The sequence below is a fragment of the Haliotis rufescens genome, unplaced genomic scaffold (genome assembly GCF_023055435.1).
Source record: "Haliotis rufescens isolate VD_foot unplaced genomic scaffold, xgHalRufe1.0.p SCAF_94, whole genome shotgun sequence".
Classification (NCBI taxonomy): Eukaryota; Metazoa; Mollusca; class Gastropoda; order Lepetellida; family Haliotidae; genus Haliotis; species Haliotis rufescens.
This window is the reverse complement of record NW_025964388.1, coordinates 771,262-786,853: the sequence shown is the minus strand read 5'-3', so window position 1 is coordinate 786,853 and position 15,592 is coordinate 771,262. Positions and strand designations below refer to the sequence as shown.

The following is a 15,592-nucleotide window of genomic DNA, read 5'->3' as shown; positions in this document are numbered from 1 at the left end:
TGCCTCGTGAAGATGGATAATGACTCACTATAATCATATTTAAATAAAAGGGTGTTCTTTAACTTCTTTTGAGTCGTGCAATTGAAGACATTCAGGTGACTGTAGGACTATCAGAAGGGGAGAAAACACAAGGTTCATACCATTTGTGGCGACGATGACAACAATGAGGACAACGATGATGATGGCGAGGCAGAGACTGAGGATGAGGAAGAGCACCTCCATGCGCGTCCAGCCTCCCAGCCACGTTGGCTTCCACTTCCCCGACTTCTGGGGGGGTCTGAAACACATGGAGACATGCAGCAGACGTTTTTTTATTAAATCTTTATTGTTCCCAGAGTAATACAGTATTCTTTAAAAAACATATTTCGGATTGCATAGAATGCCACACTAGACTCTTTAAACATGTTAAAATTGAAAGGTTTGGACACAAACATTGTCACATTTCAAACTAAAAATGTTGCAACACACAATCAGACTCAAACATAGCATGTATCAACAGAGATCTAAGAATCATATGCTGAGAATAAAAGTGACCATTTTTTGTTATTAAGTCATCCTTTTTTATATCAATAAATTTGAATACACTCTTTTAATTAGTTTTAAAAGTACATATATTTTCGGTTTGATTCCTTTGATTCCACAAACATGAATATGCCTTTTTCCCCAAAGAAAGTATATGATTTATTAAAGTATTAGAGTAGTTAGAACCAAACCAAATAAGATATTTTGTCAATTTAATTTTTTGTGAAAGATAATTAGTGAGCCAAAGTTCGAGATCACTCCAAAATTGAACATGCAGCAGATGCCTTGAGACGATAAACTACCATGTTTGGAAATTTGACGTACTCTTACTGTAGAATAGATACCTCTATTCAATTTTGAAATAAGTGCTTTTAGATAAGAGATATCTAATGTTTTGTTTTTTAGCCCATGTAAGTTAACATTTTATGTTTTTTAGCTGTTGTGAGTTGACATTATATTTTTGGTCAGCCCATGTGAGTAAGCGTTTTATGTTTTTAGCCCATGAGAATTAAAATTATATTTTTTCTTAGCCAATGTGAGTAAACATTTTATGTCTTTTAGCCCCACTGTGTTAATGTTTTTTGTTTTTTTTAAACTTTTTATTAAGTTGAAAAAAACCAAAAACATTAACACAGTTGGGCTAAAAAACAAAAAATAATTTTTATTTTTCTTAAATATGTCTTCAAAGCCTTCATTTGACTTCAAGAAGTTTGAAAGGAGAGATTGACTGATGACAATTTAACATGACATGCTGTTATAAACTCCATGCACTTGTCAATTTCATGTTGAGAAAATAATCTAAACTGATTCGAGTGAACATTTGTAGGTCAAACCTAGACACATTCATCATTAATTCAAGACGACCTTTCACTGCTTAGACAAACAGTTATGCATCATCCATGTTTTATTGCATCAGGCACGAGTTGTATTGATTCATCAGAGCTGGGAGAGAGCATGACAAATTATTATAATTACCCGAATAATACATTATCTTTTTCATTATATCTCTTTGCTAGAGGTATTTCTTATATAAACCCAACGTTTTTTAGAGAAAAAAAATGCCCACTGGATAATAATTTTGTATTTACTATTAAAAAGAGTTAATTAATTTGTTCTCATTAATAAAAGTGGAAATGCTTGCTTTGACTGGGAGAAGGGAGGTCTTGCCAAAATGTCTGAATTACTGTGTTTTCATCTGATTGGAAGTATTTATGAAATATCGTAATCAAAGTGGGGGCACAGCTTGCCCATTCACCTCATGAAGTGCAATTGACTGTGAAGAGTTGCCTCCCTTAGGTGTACCAGTAACCTACAATCATGAGTTAAATCCTGGTTCACCTTGATTATGTATCTAGGTTTGTCACTCATCAGATCATGGGTTTCACCAAAGTGGTCGACGTCTAATTCCTGCATCGCTTTGTAATTGGGGTTTCCTCCCACATCAAGTTGGGATGCTGGGATATAACAGCGTTCAACTCACTCACTCACTCACTCACTCACTCACTCACTCACTCACTCACTCACTCACTCACTCACTCGATCACTCACTCACTCACTCGATCACTCACTTGATCACTCACTCACTCACTCGATCACTCACTCACTCACTCACTCATAATCACATATTTAGCTTATCCATAAAACAATGTGTAATATGTTCCCTGCACATGTTATTTTAGCCGATGTGAGTTAACATTTATGTTTTACAACCTATGTGAGTTAATGTTTTGTTATATAACCTATGTGAGTTAACATTTGTTTTATAACCTATGTGAGTTAACATTTATGTTTTATAACCTATGTGAGTTAATGTTTTGTTTTATAACCTATGTGAGTTAACACTTATGTTTTATAACCTATGTGAGATAAAACATTTTTGTTTTATAACCCTTGTGAGTTAACATTTATGTTTTATAACCCATGTGAGTTAACATTTATGTTTTATAACCTACGTGAGTTAACATTATGTTTTATAACCCATTTGAGTTAACATTTATGTTTTATAACCTACGTGAGTTAACATTTATGTTTTATAACCTATGTGGGTTAACATTTATGTTTTATAACCTATGTGAGTTAACATTAATGTTTTATAACCTATATGAGTTAACATTAATGTTTTATAAACTATGTGAGTTAACATTAATGTTTTATAACCTATATGAGTTAACATTTATGTTTTATAACCTATATGAGTTAACATTAATGTTTTATAACCTATGTGAGTTAAAATTTTGTTTTTTAAACCAAGGGCCTGATCATTGGATAGTCTTAGGGTGGGGTGGGATTTTGTTTTCAAATATGTAGTCCTTGAAAAAAAAAAGATTTGTCCCAAGAAAAGCATGTAAACAAGGGTTCACTGGATAAACTCAATGTTCTGAAAAAATGGGTTGTGAAAAAAGTGTTTTACTACAGACTAAAAAAATGCCTGTTTGAAGTGCTGTCAAAAAAAGAAAATTCTGTTTCAAGCAAAAGTCCCAGATTTCTCTGAATATAGAATGGTTGGTCTTTAATGAACCTCAAGCTCTTGCAATGCTGTCTGAGATTTGGAGACAGGATGCAGGGTCAAGTACTAGAGGTCAATATTGATAGTGTCAGTCCGCCTACTTGACATTTGGAAGATACTTACAAGTAATTGATTACCTGACCTGGAGGAATAATCACCACACCACAGTCAAAAACCAACTGATTTATTGGATAGACGTGTTCGTTTTCCTACATTGTGATTGGCCTAATGTTTTCTCATTAAAAGGGGGTTGTTTTTCACAGAATTTGAAGAAGCCATTTCCAAGTGATTCTTTGTGGTACAACTGTTGTTCAACTTTCTTTAGCATCTGCAAGAACTTTGTTCGTCATTATGTGAGTGAGTGAGTGAGTATGGTTTTAAGCCGCTTTTAGCAATACTCCAGCAATATCACGGCGGGGGACACCAGAAATGGGCATCACACATTGTACCCATGTCGGGAATCGAACCCGGGTCTTCAGTGTGACGAGCTAACGCTTTAACCACTAGGCTACCTGACCATCCCTCGTCATTATGTACTAAAATTGTAAAACCATAATTTCATTTTCATATATTTGTATTTTTATATCAGATAGGACCCCAAAATTACGAGAATCTGTACTTTACAAAGAAAGTGTTATTCCATATATAACTTTGGTTATATTTGACTGTTCATAGTATTATAATAGTGTTTTGAACTATCACAAAAGATATGTACTTGATAGTCACCCCTAACTGTAAACTACATGATAGTGTGTACTGGGATTGCAGTCAATAAAATTAGAGCCACGGCACTGTAGCTCACCTGAATATGTTGTCAACAGTTTCAAATGTCAACAAAGACAGACACTCAAAAGCTGCTGTCAACATTGCCATTGAAATATGTTCTGCCTAAATACGAGGACTAAACACTGACACTAAACACAAACACTAAACACTAAACACTAACATCTTATGATTTCAGCAACATATGATGGCATCATCAGGAGAATCGTCCGTGCCAAGTTCCATTTACAGAGCCAAATATGCTTTGGTTGGTTGGTTTGTTGTTTAATGCCGCTCTCAGCAATATTCCAACTAAATGACGGCGGTCTGTAAATAATCAAGTGTGGACCAGACAATCCAGTGATTGATATCACGAGCATTTATCCACGTAACTGGGATCGATGATATGCATCACAAACCAAACAAATATGCTTTTTGGGAGAATTAAGAGCATTTAAGATGTTGCTGAAAACAGATGTTGAGAACTACACATGTAGCAACATTTCATCATATTTTGAACACAAATGACTTCATAGTAATGGCAATAATTCGCTTCTTAATATGGCTTGCAAGGTAGCCATCTTGAAAATCAGATTTAAACGACTAGAACAAATTTAGGTGTCATCATTGTTTTCATTGGGGTATTCTGAGGAGGTGATGTGTATAGTGCGATGAGAAATGTGAGGACAAATCAAGGTCAACGTAATAGCAGTGAGTGAGTGAGTGAGTTGGGTTAACGCCGCTTTTAACAGTATTCCAGCTACATCACGACGTGTAAGGTTATGGCTGGAGAAAAGCCTAAAGTGACGCAGATCTCAGACGTTTACCACTTTGGTGAAACCAACGAGCATGGATATGGTGCTGACAAACCTAGAAACATAATTGGGGCGAACCGGGATTCGAATCCACAATTATAGGTTTCAAAAGGTTGGTGTGACAAAGTGACGCAACTCTTCACAGCGAATCGCGGCGCCTTAGCCAACTGGGCCCCCCACCCCATCCCCCCAACATAATAGCAAAAAATGGAAGATATGTGTTGATCCCCTCTACTAACTGTATGTACACCAAATAGTGGTCTAGTGGTAGAGCGGCGCCCAATAACATAAAATCCTTTGAGTGAGTGAGTGAGTTGGGTTTCATACAGTGTTGAGTTGTATTGTCAGCTTGATGTGGGAGGAAAGCCAAAGTGCTAGGTCTTAGACATTTACCAGTTTGGTGACACCCACAAGCACGGGTATGATGCTTGATAGAAGCATAATAAGGGTGAATCAGGATTCAAACCCACAATCATAGATTTCTGACCAGCAAGTAAGGATGCAGCAGTGAAGTGTAGGGCCTTAGATGACTGGGCCGCCTATTCCCCTTAAAAATACCTCTAGTGGTAGAGGTTCTGCCCGTTGAGCGGAAGGTCTGGTGTTCGATCCCCGGCCACGTCATACCAAAATACGTTAAAAGATGGTAGTTGTTACCCTGCCTGGCGCTCGGCATTAAGGGGCTATAACAAGGACTGTTCGGCCCGGAGTCAGTATACTGTGTCTGAGTGGGGTATTCATGTTAAACTGCGGCATGGTATCTCAGTGGGCTAGCACTATAAAATCAGCTTTAGTTGGACTAGTACAAGCAGCCACACACACACACACACACACGTGCATGCACGTCATTATGAGTGCTTGAATGAGACATTAAGCACATATTTTGTTTTGAGCCTAAATAATGTATGGAAGTAAAGATTGGGTTCTCATCGATCAGTGTAGATGGTGTTAGAGGCTCATTGTGTAATGGTGGACAAGATGCTAGTGACAGGCTTCATCATGTTCTTTGAATCAGTAGTGTAAACATTATTCCATGTCATGTTTGTCGATAGAGTGGGATCTGATCCATATTCTTTAGGTTAACATTTTGAAATTGGAGCTTTGAGACATGTTTGTTGGGTAAACTGTATATGCAGTGTGGTCTATGCTTTTTGATTGGTAGTTTGTTCTTGGGGCAATAGTATTTTATTCTGTGGTACTTTGGTAGGGGACTGCCTCCGTGGTCTAGTGGTAGAGCGTCGCCCGGAGGGCGGAAGGTCAGGGGTTCGATCCCTGGCCGCGTCATGCCAAAAGACATTAAAAGATGGTACTTATTGTTATCCTGCCTGGCGCTCAACATTAAGGGCTAAAACAAGGACTGGTTGGCTCAGAATCAGTATACTGTGTCTGAGTGGGGTATTCATGTTAAACTGCGGCGTGGTATCTCAGTGAGCTAGCACTATAAATCGGCATCAGTCCGGACTAGTACAAGCACACACACACACACACATGTGCGCACGCACACGCACGCACGCACGCACGCACGCACGCACGCACGCACGCACGCACGCACGCACGCACGCACACATGCATTGCATGCTGGTGACCTGGTGACCTACCCAGCATATGCCACCTGCGTCCCTCCTTCCTCGGCCGTCACGTAGTTGACCTGGCCATTCATCTGGGGGGGTGGGAACTGGGGCGACCCGTTGACGCTGGCAGCCATGGAGTCCTGGCCTGTCGTGGGCAACAGCTCAATACGTTCTGTAACACAAAGTAGACAGTATAGTCATGGGGGCATCAGTTTAATGGCCTGTAACGGCCTTAACAGGAGAAATGCCACTAAGTCTACGCAGGGAACAGCTAAGCTTAAATTTCTGGGCCGCATCCCAATCAAACCCTCTAATCCAAAACTTAATAAACCAAAATATCAGCCCCAAAAACCAAGCTCTATCTCGTAAACACCCCTTACTTACCCCAATATCCCAAAGAATAACAAACTACCTAAATGAACACCAAATTAAAAATCTTAAACAAAACTGCAAACAATCAAATATCTTCACCCCTAAACTTAAAATACCCAAAATAGACACAACACTAGCTAGCCAAATAAATAAACAAACCGACCCAAACATAGCTAAAACCACCACACTAGCATACATACACGAAAATTGGCCAAATTGGTGTCACATTTACACGGACGGATCTTCAGATCCGACCTCCAAACACACAGGTTTCGGAGTCCATACCACACAACCAACTAAAACTACACAATCCTTCCGACTCCCAAACAACCAATCAATATTCACGGCAGAACTAATGGGCATGGCCTCAGCCCTCCATAGTCAAGAATCCAAAAACCACAATAAAATCCTAATACTTACCGACTCCCTAAGTGGACTGCAAGCCCTCCAAAACAAAAATACCAAAAACCGACCTAAATTAATAAATCTAATACTTAAAAGCTCCAACGACCTAACTAACGCAGGCAAACAAATAACCTTCTTGTGGATACCCGCCCACGTAGGAATATACGGTAATGAAAACGCCGATAAGGCAGCTAAACTATCCCTCAAAATCCCAGAAATAAGCTTAAACTTACCCATCTCAAAATCAGAAATTAAAAGTGTAAATAAGCAAAAAATCACCAAAAAATGGCATAACCTATATCTTAACTCAAATAGCCAAATCAAAAAGGTACTCAGCAAACCACTAACCAAACCAAAAATTCACCATCCATCAAAAAAAATCGACAGAGTAATCACTAAACTCCAAACAGGACACACCAACCTAAATAACCACCTAAAAAAAATAAAAAAACATACTACAGGTAACTGCCCACACTGCAAACAACTAGAAACCCCAGAACACGCACTCATCTACTGCACACACTACCTAACACATCGAACCGCATTACAAACCACCCTCAATCTAAACAAGGCTCTCACTCTAGAAGCAATACTAAACCCACAAAATAAACTAGAAAACTTCAAGGCCTTAGGCGTATTCTTAATCAAAACGGAACTAATAAAACGCATCTAAAAACACTATAATCCACCAAATCAAAATTACATAAACACACAAACATCCACCATACCCAGCTCCCTTAGTTCTCCTCCCCTACCCCATTGGCATCTATTCCAAATCTCAAAATTCCCAAATTCTATATAAGCAACCCCTAAAGCCCCCTCTTGGGTTGCGCACACCACTTTCGCCCCTTTCGGAAACACATTAAATGGCCTGGCCGGGCCCGTGTGCGAAATACGCATCAGTCGGAAAGCGCACGTTAAATCTCCAAAGTAAGTAAGTAAGTAAGTAATGGCCTGTAACACAAGGGGCAGTCGGGTAGCCGAGTTGTTAAAGCGTTCGCTCGTCACGCCAAAGACCTGGGTTCGATTCCCCATATGGGTACAATGTGTGAAGCCCATTTCTGGTGTCCCTCGCCGTGATATTGGTGGAATATTGCTAAAAGAGGCGTAAAACACTACTCACTCACCCCTGTAACACAATGTGTACAGTATGGTCACCATTGTGACATCAATTTAATATGTCCTGTAACACAATGTATTGTGTAGTTGCCATGGTGACGTCTGTTCAATATGTTACATAATACATATAATGCAATAGGGCTATCATGGTGACATTAACTCAATGACTTCTGTAACAAATTATACAATGTAGTTGCCATGGTGACATCAATTCGATACGTTCTGTAACAAAGTTTACATTGTAGTTGCCATGGTGACATCAGCTCAATATGTTCTAAAACACAAACTATACAAAGTGAAAAGTGACACAACTTAATACATGTAGTTGCTATGGTGATATATATTCAATAAATTCGGGATGAAAACTTGCACAATATACAGTATAATTGACAAACTCATTATGTTCAGAAATGCGAAGTATACAACATATTTATTATATATAATTATGCAGTTAAAGCGGTCTTTTTATACATTTGTGGAAAAAATTCAAGCATTGTTCATTGCATTTGATACATCCCATATTATATCTTTGTAACTGTCGTTGCCATGTCAACAGGACTAAAAGGGGAGACCTTAGTGTTACGCCCAATGAAATCTGATTTGGGCAGATATTGGTATTTATTTATATATTTTTTACAATTTTTATTTATTTATATATTTACATTTATTATATTGAATGCAGTATTAAATACCTCTTAATTTAATGGAATAAGAACTATAAAAAAAACCTCACAATTTTGAATAAAATAACTTTTTTCCACAATTTTGGAACTTAGTTTGGAGTCACATTTTTGTTTTGGGTAGAGTCTAAGGAAGAACAAATTACTTTTGTAAAAGAAATACCAGGCCTGAGACCCACAATATCAAATGTTAGAATAATGATGCTTATGGGCCAAGTGGTCCAATTGCTGTGCAGGGTTATGGCTCAAAAAGGGTGGTTATAATTATGTCTGAAAAGGATCCTTTTGTTTGGGTTGGAATCCCAGATATGCTCCATGTATGATCTGAGAATCATCTTGTGGCTGTAGGTTTAACCAGAGTGAAGGAACATTTGCAGCCCGCAGCACTGGCACTTCCTCCAACATTGCAACATGAATGGGAGTGTTTATTCCACTCCACAAGGGCTGGGGTTAGGATAAAGAGAACATTATACGAGCAAGTGTGTCAAACTGCGTTTACAAATCAAGTGTCAGAATTCTTGTATTTCCCAAGCAAGAGCAAGGGTAATACTTGAATTCTTACACAAGTTTCGTAAAATCAGTATGACACACATGTGAGTGTAATAATTTCTATATTACCCAATATTTCCTTATCCTTTTAAGCTCCCCTTTAGAAAATGCACTGATCATCACCGCTGTACAAGAAAACCACAATTTGTCGAATGACGTCAACAATCTTTTGCTTACGATGATTGCATTTTTAGTGTCACGTCATTCTGGCCTAGGTCACAATAAGATTCAAATGATGTCAACAATGGCGTCTTGATGATGGAAACAATACATTGGTGCGTGTGAAGTGATATTTGCGCAAAAGCACATACAATTTTTTTAACTAATTTCTAAGGTTATGGGTAAATAAAGTGGTTCAAGCATTCGCATGACACGTTGAGAAGGCGTTGGTTCGATTCCCAACATGGGTACAATGTGTGAAGCCCATTTCTGGTGTCACCTGCCGTGATATTGCTGAAATATTGCTAAAAGTGGCATAAAAGCAAACTCACTCACTCGCTCCAAGTCAGCAGTAGATCACAAGTCATACATCTTATCACTGACCAATGGTCATTTAGAAAGTACAACTAAAATAACAAATAGTTTTGAGAATAAGTACCAGAATAGCTCCACAGTTGGCCCTGCGTGTCATCAGAGACCCGTGACATGATGACCTAGTGGATTGTGGGTAATTTTACCTGATGGAGTGGACTGTTTCGTTCTGGTTTACTGGTTCAGACTCGAATATATATATATATATATACAAGCTAAGCTACATTTCACAGGACAGTTGAAATGTCGCTGACTTTGCCATAAAATAACACTCACTCACTTACTTGAAATGTTGCTGACTACCATAGAATATCACTCACTCACTCACTCACTCAAAATGTTGTTGACTGTACCATAAAATAACACTCACTCACACACTCGAAATGTTGCTCACTCACTAACTCACTCACTCAAAATGTTGTTGACTACCATAAAATAACACTTACTCACTAGAAATGTTACTCACTCACTCACTCAAAATGTTGTTGACTGTACCATAAAATAACACTCACTTACTCATTCACTCACTCGAAATGTTGCTGACTACTCACTCACTCACTCCCTCACTCAAAATGTTGACTACCATAAAATAATACTCACTCACTTGAAATGTTGCTCACTCACTCACTCACTCACTCACTCACTCACTCACTCACAGGGGCATGGGTGGCTCAGTTGTCTAAGACTCCACAATTCATTGTGTATCACAGAGTTGCTTCCCTTAGGCGTGTCAGAATCCAATGATCATGGGTTTGAAGCCCAGTTCATCCTCATAATGTCTCTAGGTTTGTCAACACCTGTGCTCATTGGTTTGAGACCCTGAGGTGAAATGGGGTTATACGTTGCATTAAAGTTTGTTGCACTTATATAGTGACGTGTATGTTTTACTGCTTGTACTAGTCCGGACTAATGCTGATTTTATAGTGCTAGCCCACTGAGATACCATTACTCAGACACAGTATACTGACTCTCAGCCGACCAGTCCTTGTTTTAGCCCCTTAATGCCAAGCACAAGGCAGGGTAACAACAAGTACCATCTTTTAAAGTCTTTTGGTATTATGCAGCTGGGGATCAAACCCCTGACCTTCCGCCCTCTGGGCAAACGCTCTACCACTAGACCACGGAGGCAGTCTTCTCCATCATGAAGCTGACCAACATGATACAACTGAAATACTGCTTAAGTTGGCATCAAACCAAACTTTAACCAATAGGCATACAGAAATATACTTCTAGTTACAAATACACATTATAAGTGAGCAGTTTGATCTATAATGGAGTGACAGGAATATTAACAGCCTGTGGATGATGCCTACCTTAACAAAATGTCCTAAATCGACAGCTGACCTCTACTGCGCTGTCCTGACATTGACTGCGGAGGCTGACACTGTTGTACACTGACCTGGGGAACTCAGGACTGGCTGGACATAGCGCTATGCTAAGGAAGATGTATGGAGACTGTCACTCCTGGAAAACTTGTTCCTTATCCACATAACTAGAATTCCTCTCTGTCTGCCTGGCAGTTAGTGAGTGATATTTTATTTCACTTTTTATGTATTACTGTACATTAAGAATTTGAAAATGCATTTCCAATTAAAAACTTTTCAAATATGTTAGACCACGATATATCATTTTATTACTCCGGTCAATCGGTCAGTGAGTACGCGACCTTCATTCTCAGCTCCCTGTGCAGTATACAAGCCGAGCAGCCACTAAGGCCCTAGAGGCTCACATTGCCATCTCCTCCCGGGTACCCATTCATTGCTTTGTGAACAGAGGCATACTTTGAGTGACTTTCCTAAGAAGACAACACAGGATTGTACATGTTCCTTAGAAACACTTAGGAGTCTCAGGACCTTGGATTGTACTAGGGTTGGGACGTGTAACTCGGGTACTCGGGTCGGATGGGTATTTTTTGTAGGACCCGGGTACCCACAGGACTACCCGGACCCGTGGTTAGTCATTTAATATATTGTTTAAAGACAAAAATTATCTGGAACTCTATGTTTAAACTACAGTCACTAATGTTCACAGTTCTTTTTGACTACTACGCCCATTCCTTCCTTTGAATAAAAATAAAACTTCAGTCAACTTCAGTGTACATACAACTGATCGTTTTATACGTGTATCTGAACACATTTTGCCAGGGCTACGGTCCAACTTTTTTCAATCGGACAGTTTGTACCTATCTCTTGAGACCTACAGCGGGTACCCAGGTTGGGTTGGGTAATAGAGTGGTGGGTATCTGAATATGTAAAACTACCTTAATGTAAGTCCTATGTTTGTGGCCTGGAGGTCTTACATGTATTATATTTCTTTGACTGACATTTGATAAGATTCTCAGTGCTTGTAAGAAGAAGGGACAGAACCACTCTAGGTTGTCCCCCACCTTACTGTACTCCTGGGGGGCACCAAAGTAGTCCAGCATCACTGCTGTCTCCACATATCACGCTGATATACCGGACATCACTCACTCACTCACTCACTCAAACCACCCACTCACTCACTCACTCACTCACTCACTCACTCACTCACTCACTCACTCACTCACTCACTCACCCACTCACTCACACAAACCACCCAAACCACCTAAACTCACTCACTTACTCACTCACTCACTCACTCACTCACTCACTCACTCCAACCCACAAACCCACCCACCCACCAACTCACTCACTCACTCACTCACTCACTCACTCACTCACTCAAACCACCCAAACTGACTAACGGACTGACTGACTGACTGACTGACCACCTAAACTCACTCACTCACTCACTCACTCACTCACTCACTCACTCACTCACTCACTCACTCACTACAACCCACCCAACCACTCACTCACTTACTCAAACTCACTCACTCAAACCACCCAAACTCACTCACTCACTCACTCACTCACTATTGTGGAACTGTGAACTTGAAGCATTCATAAAATGCCTGACTGTATGATAACATCAGATGTGGTAGAGCTGGAAAATCAGTCTCGCACAGTCCTCCCAGCTATCATAGACATTTACTCTGCTAATGTGGAAAGAAGGGTCAATAAGCTAGTCTCTCTTGTCTGTGTAAATATACTGAGAGTTGTCAGCCTGGCCCAAGGCGATCACAGACCTTTTCTAGTAGACGCACTCATGCCATGTGATAGTCATTGCGGATGGATATAGAAGAGAGTAGAGTTTCATTGTGAAATATGATTAATCTTGCTGAACCTGTGCTGCAGTTGTGTCTAAGTGCTTCTCATCACCACGGAAACACTCGGTTCCTTATATTACACCGCATGGTCTGCAAAAGGAATTAAGAGACGCACCATGTTTTCAATGTAGAGCTTGTTACCTGTAGACTTGCCAGAGCTAAAACTATAAACTGAAACCTATGGCCTTGATCATTATTTTCTATCCAATTTATATTGCCACACGTAATTTGCATATTCTAGAAACTTCATTTTGTAGGTGAGGTGTATGGAGTTTAATATCTTACACAAGATTATTGCACTTACATAACGGCGTGCATGCATGTGTGTGCATGCATGTGTGTATGCATGTGTGTGTGTGCATGTGTGTGTGTGCATGTGTGCGTGCATGTGTGTGTGCATGTGTGCGTGCGTGTGTGTGCGTGTGTGTGCATGTGTGTGTGCATGTGTGTGTGTGCATGTGTGTGTGTGCATGTGTGTGTTGACTAATGCTGTTTTATCGTGTTCGCGTTATATTTTACTCGCGTATGAGAGGCACGGAAGTGTGAAGCACAACTACCTTTTAAGATAGATTGGCACCAAAATGGATAACAAATTAAAAGGATAGTACGTTGACTGTTCTGAAGCAATGTTTGTAAACAATAGTCGATAACCCCTGCTCGCCTTATTCCATGGGAGCATGCTTATCACATGTCCAGACTTTTCTCTTGTTTGTCATCAAAAACACTTATTCTGAAATAAGAACAGATGGGCCTTCTGAAAGCCTTGAGGTGTGCTTTTCACATTGTTTTTTATAATTACATAAATATGCTACAACAACTGTGACAGTGAGTTGCATGAGTGACTGAGTGAGTGACTGAGTGAGTTAGTGAGTGAGTGAGTATGGTTTTACGCCACTTTTAGCAATATTCCAGCTATTCATGGCGAGGGACACCAGAAATGGGCTTCACACATTGTAATCATGTTGGGAATCGAAACCCGGGTCTTCGGCGTGACAAGCGAACACTTTAACCACTAGGCTACTTGACCGCCCCTAGGTGCATGATCTAGCTCTCCGTAGATAATGATGCAAATGGAAATAGTTTTTTCACGTTTCAGGATATTTCTCAATGAAAGTTATACATTTCATGGCATATTTTCATCTAAATGTGCAGGTGAAAAACATATGCAATATCTTGAATGGACTGTTTACTGGTAAGCTTTGATGATGTGGCAGAGGTACTAGGATGGCTGCATGGAACTCTGGGTAGGAGAGTGCAACGATTGGCTTCATATGATTTAGTCATTACTGTTGTAACCTAGGCTTTGATAAACTATGGCTTCTAATCCAATCAAGATGGCAATTAGTGCTTTGTAACTCATCCGTAGCAAGAAAAAATCACGAGCTTTCTTTTCAATTTGCCTCTAATAAAAACATGAAAGAAGCAGGTTACTCTGCGCAGCGCTTGGGTTGTCGGTTTCGCTGTGTGGAGCTTTATTGTTTTTACAAGGGGCGTTCAATAAGTTTTGCAACTTCAATATAAGACCAAGTCTTTTGCACTTATATTTTTCAATATAATCTTCATTCACCTCAAAACACTTATTCCATTTGTCCTTCAAGCTTTTAATACCACTATTATAGAAATCTGCAGATTGGCCCTCTAACCACGCCTCTGTGGCAGCCTTTATGTCCTCTTCATCCTGGAAGCGTCTTCCACGTAGGGCAGATTTCATTTGCCGGAACAGGAAATAGTCACTGGGGGCTAAGTCTGGGCTGTAGGGTGGGTGATTTAACTGTTTGAACCTGGACTTCGGATTTCTATAAAAGTAGTATTAAAAGCTTGAAGGACAAATGGAATAAGTGTATTGAGGTGAATGGAGATTATATTGAAAAATAAAAGTGCAAAAGATATAATATTCTTATATTGAAGTGCAAAACTTATTGAACGCCCCTCGTATGCATGAAACTGAAGGTGTGAATTGTGCATGAACTGAAGGTATGACGTCACGCTTGGAAATCATGTCATGCATGATTTGAAAACACCCAGAACCTTCGACGTACTGTCCCAAAACAAGCCTTGCAAGGTTAAGTTATACACTGTATGTGGGTCATGATTTAACATCATTATGATGACATACGATTATGATGTCATACTATTATGATGTCATAATATCATGATGTCACACTATCATGATGTCACACTATCATGTAGTCACACTATTATGATGTCATACTATTATGATGTCATACTATTATGATGTCACAGTATCATGATGTCACACTATCGTGATGTAACACTATCATGTTGTCACACTATTATGATGTCACACTATTATGATGTCACACTACCATGATATCAAACTATTTTGATGTCACACTATCACGATGTCACACTATCATGATGTAACACTATCATGAAGTCACACTATTATGATGTCACACTATTATGATGTCACACTATTATGATGTCACACTATCATGTTGTCACACTATCATGATGTAACACTATCATGATGTCACACTATTATGATGTCACACTATTATGATGTCACACTATCATGATGTCACACTATTATGATGTCTCAATATCATGAT

The 15,592-nt window shown here is 39.4% G+C and overlaps 1 protein-coding gene across 3 annotated transcripts in view; it reads right to left on the bottom strand.

The window, feature by feature from the left end:
• Positions 1 to 15,592, bottom strand: part of LOC124137666 (neprilysin-1-like) — a 140,974-nt gene that overhangs the window by 48,668 nt on the left and 76,714 nt on the right. For all 3 annotated transcript variants that reach the window (XM_048391654.1, XM_048391653.1, XM_048391655.1), the window contains exons 2-3: positions 6,201 to 6,345; positions 141 to 277 (exon numbers count right to left, since the gene is read on the bottom strand). In XM_048391654.1, the coding sequence (XP_048247611.1) occupies positions 141 to 277; positions 6,201 to 6,307 (244 nt within the window). In that variant the 5' untranslated portion in view covers positions 6,308 to 6,345. The remainder of the gene's footprint in view (positions 1 to 140; positions 278 to 6,200; positions 6,346 to 15,592) is intronic.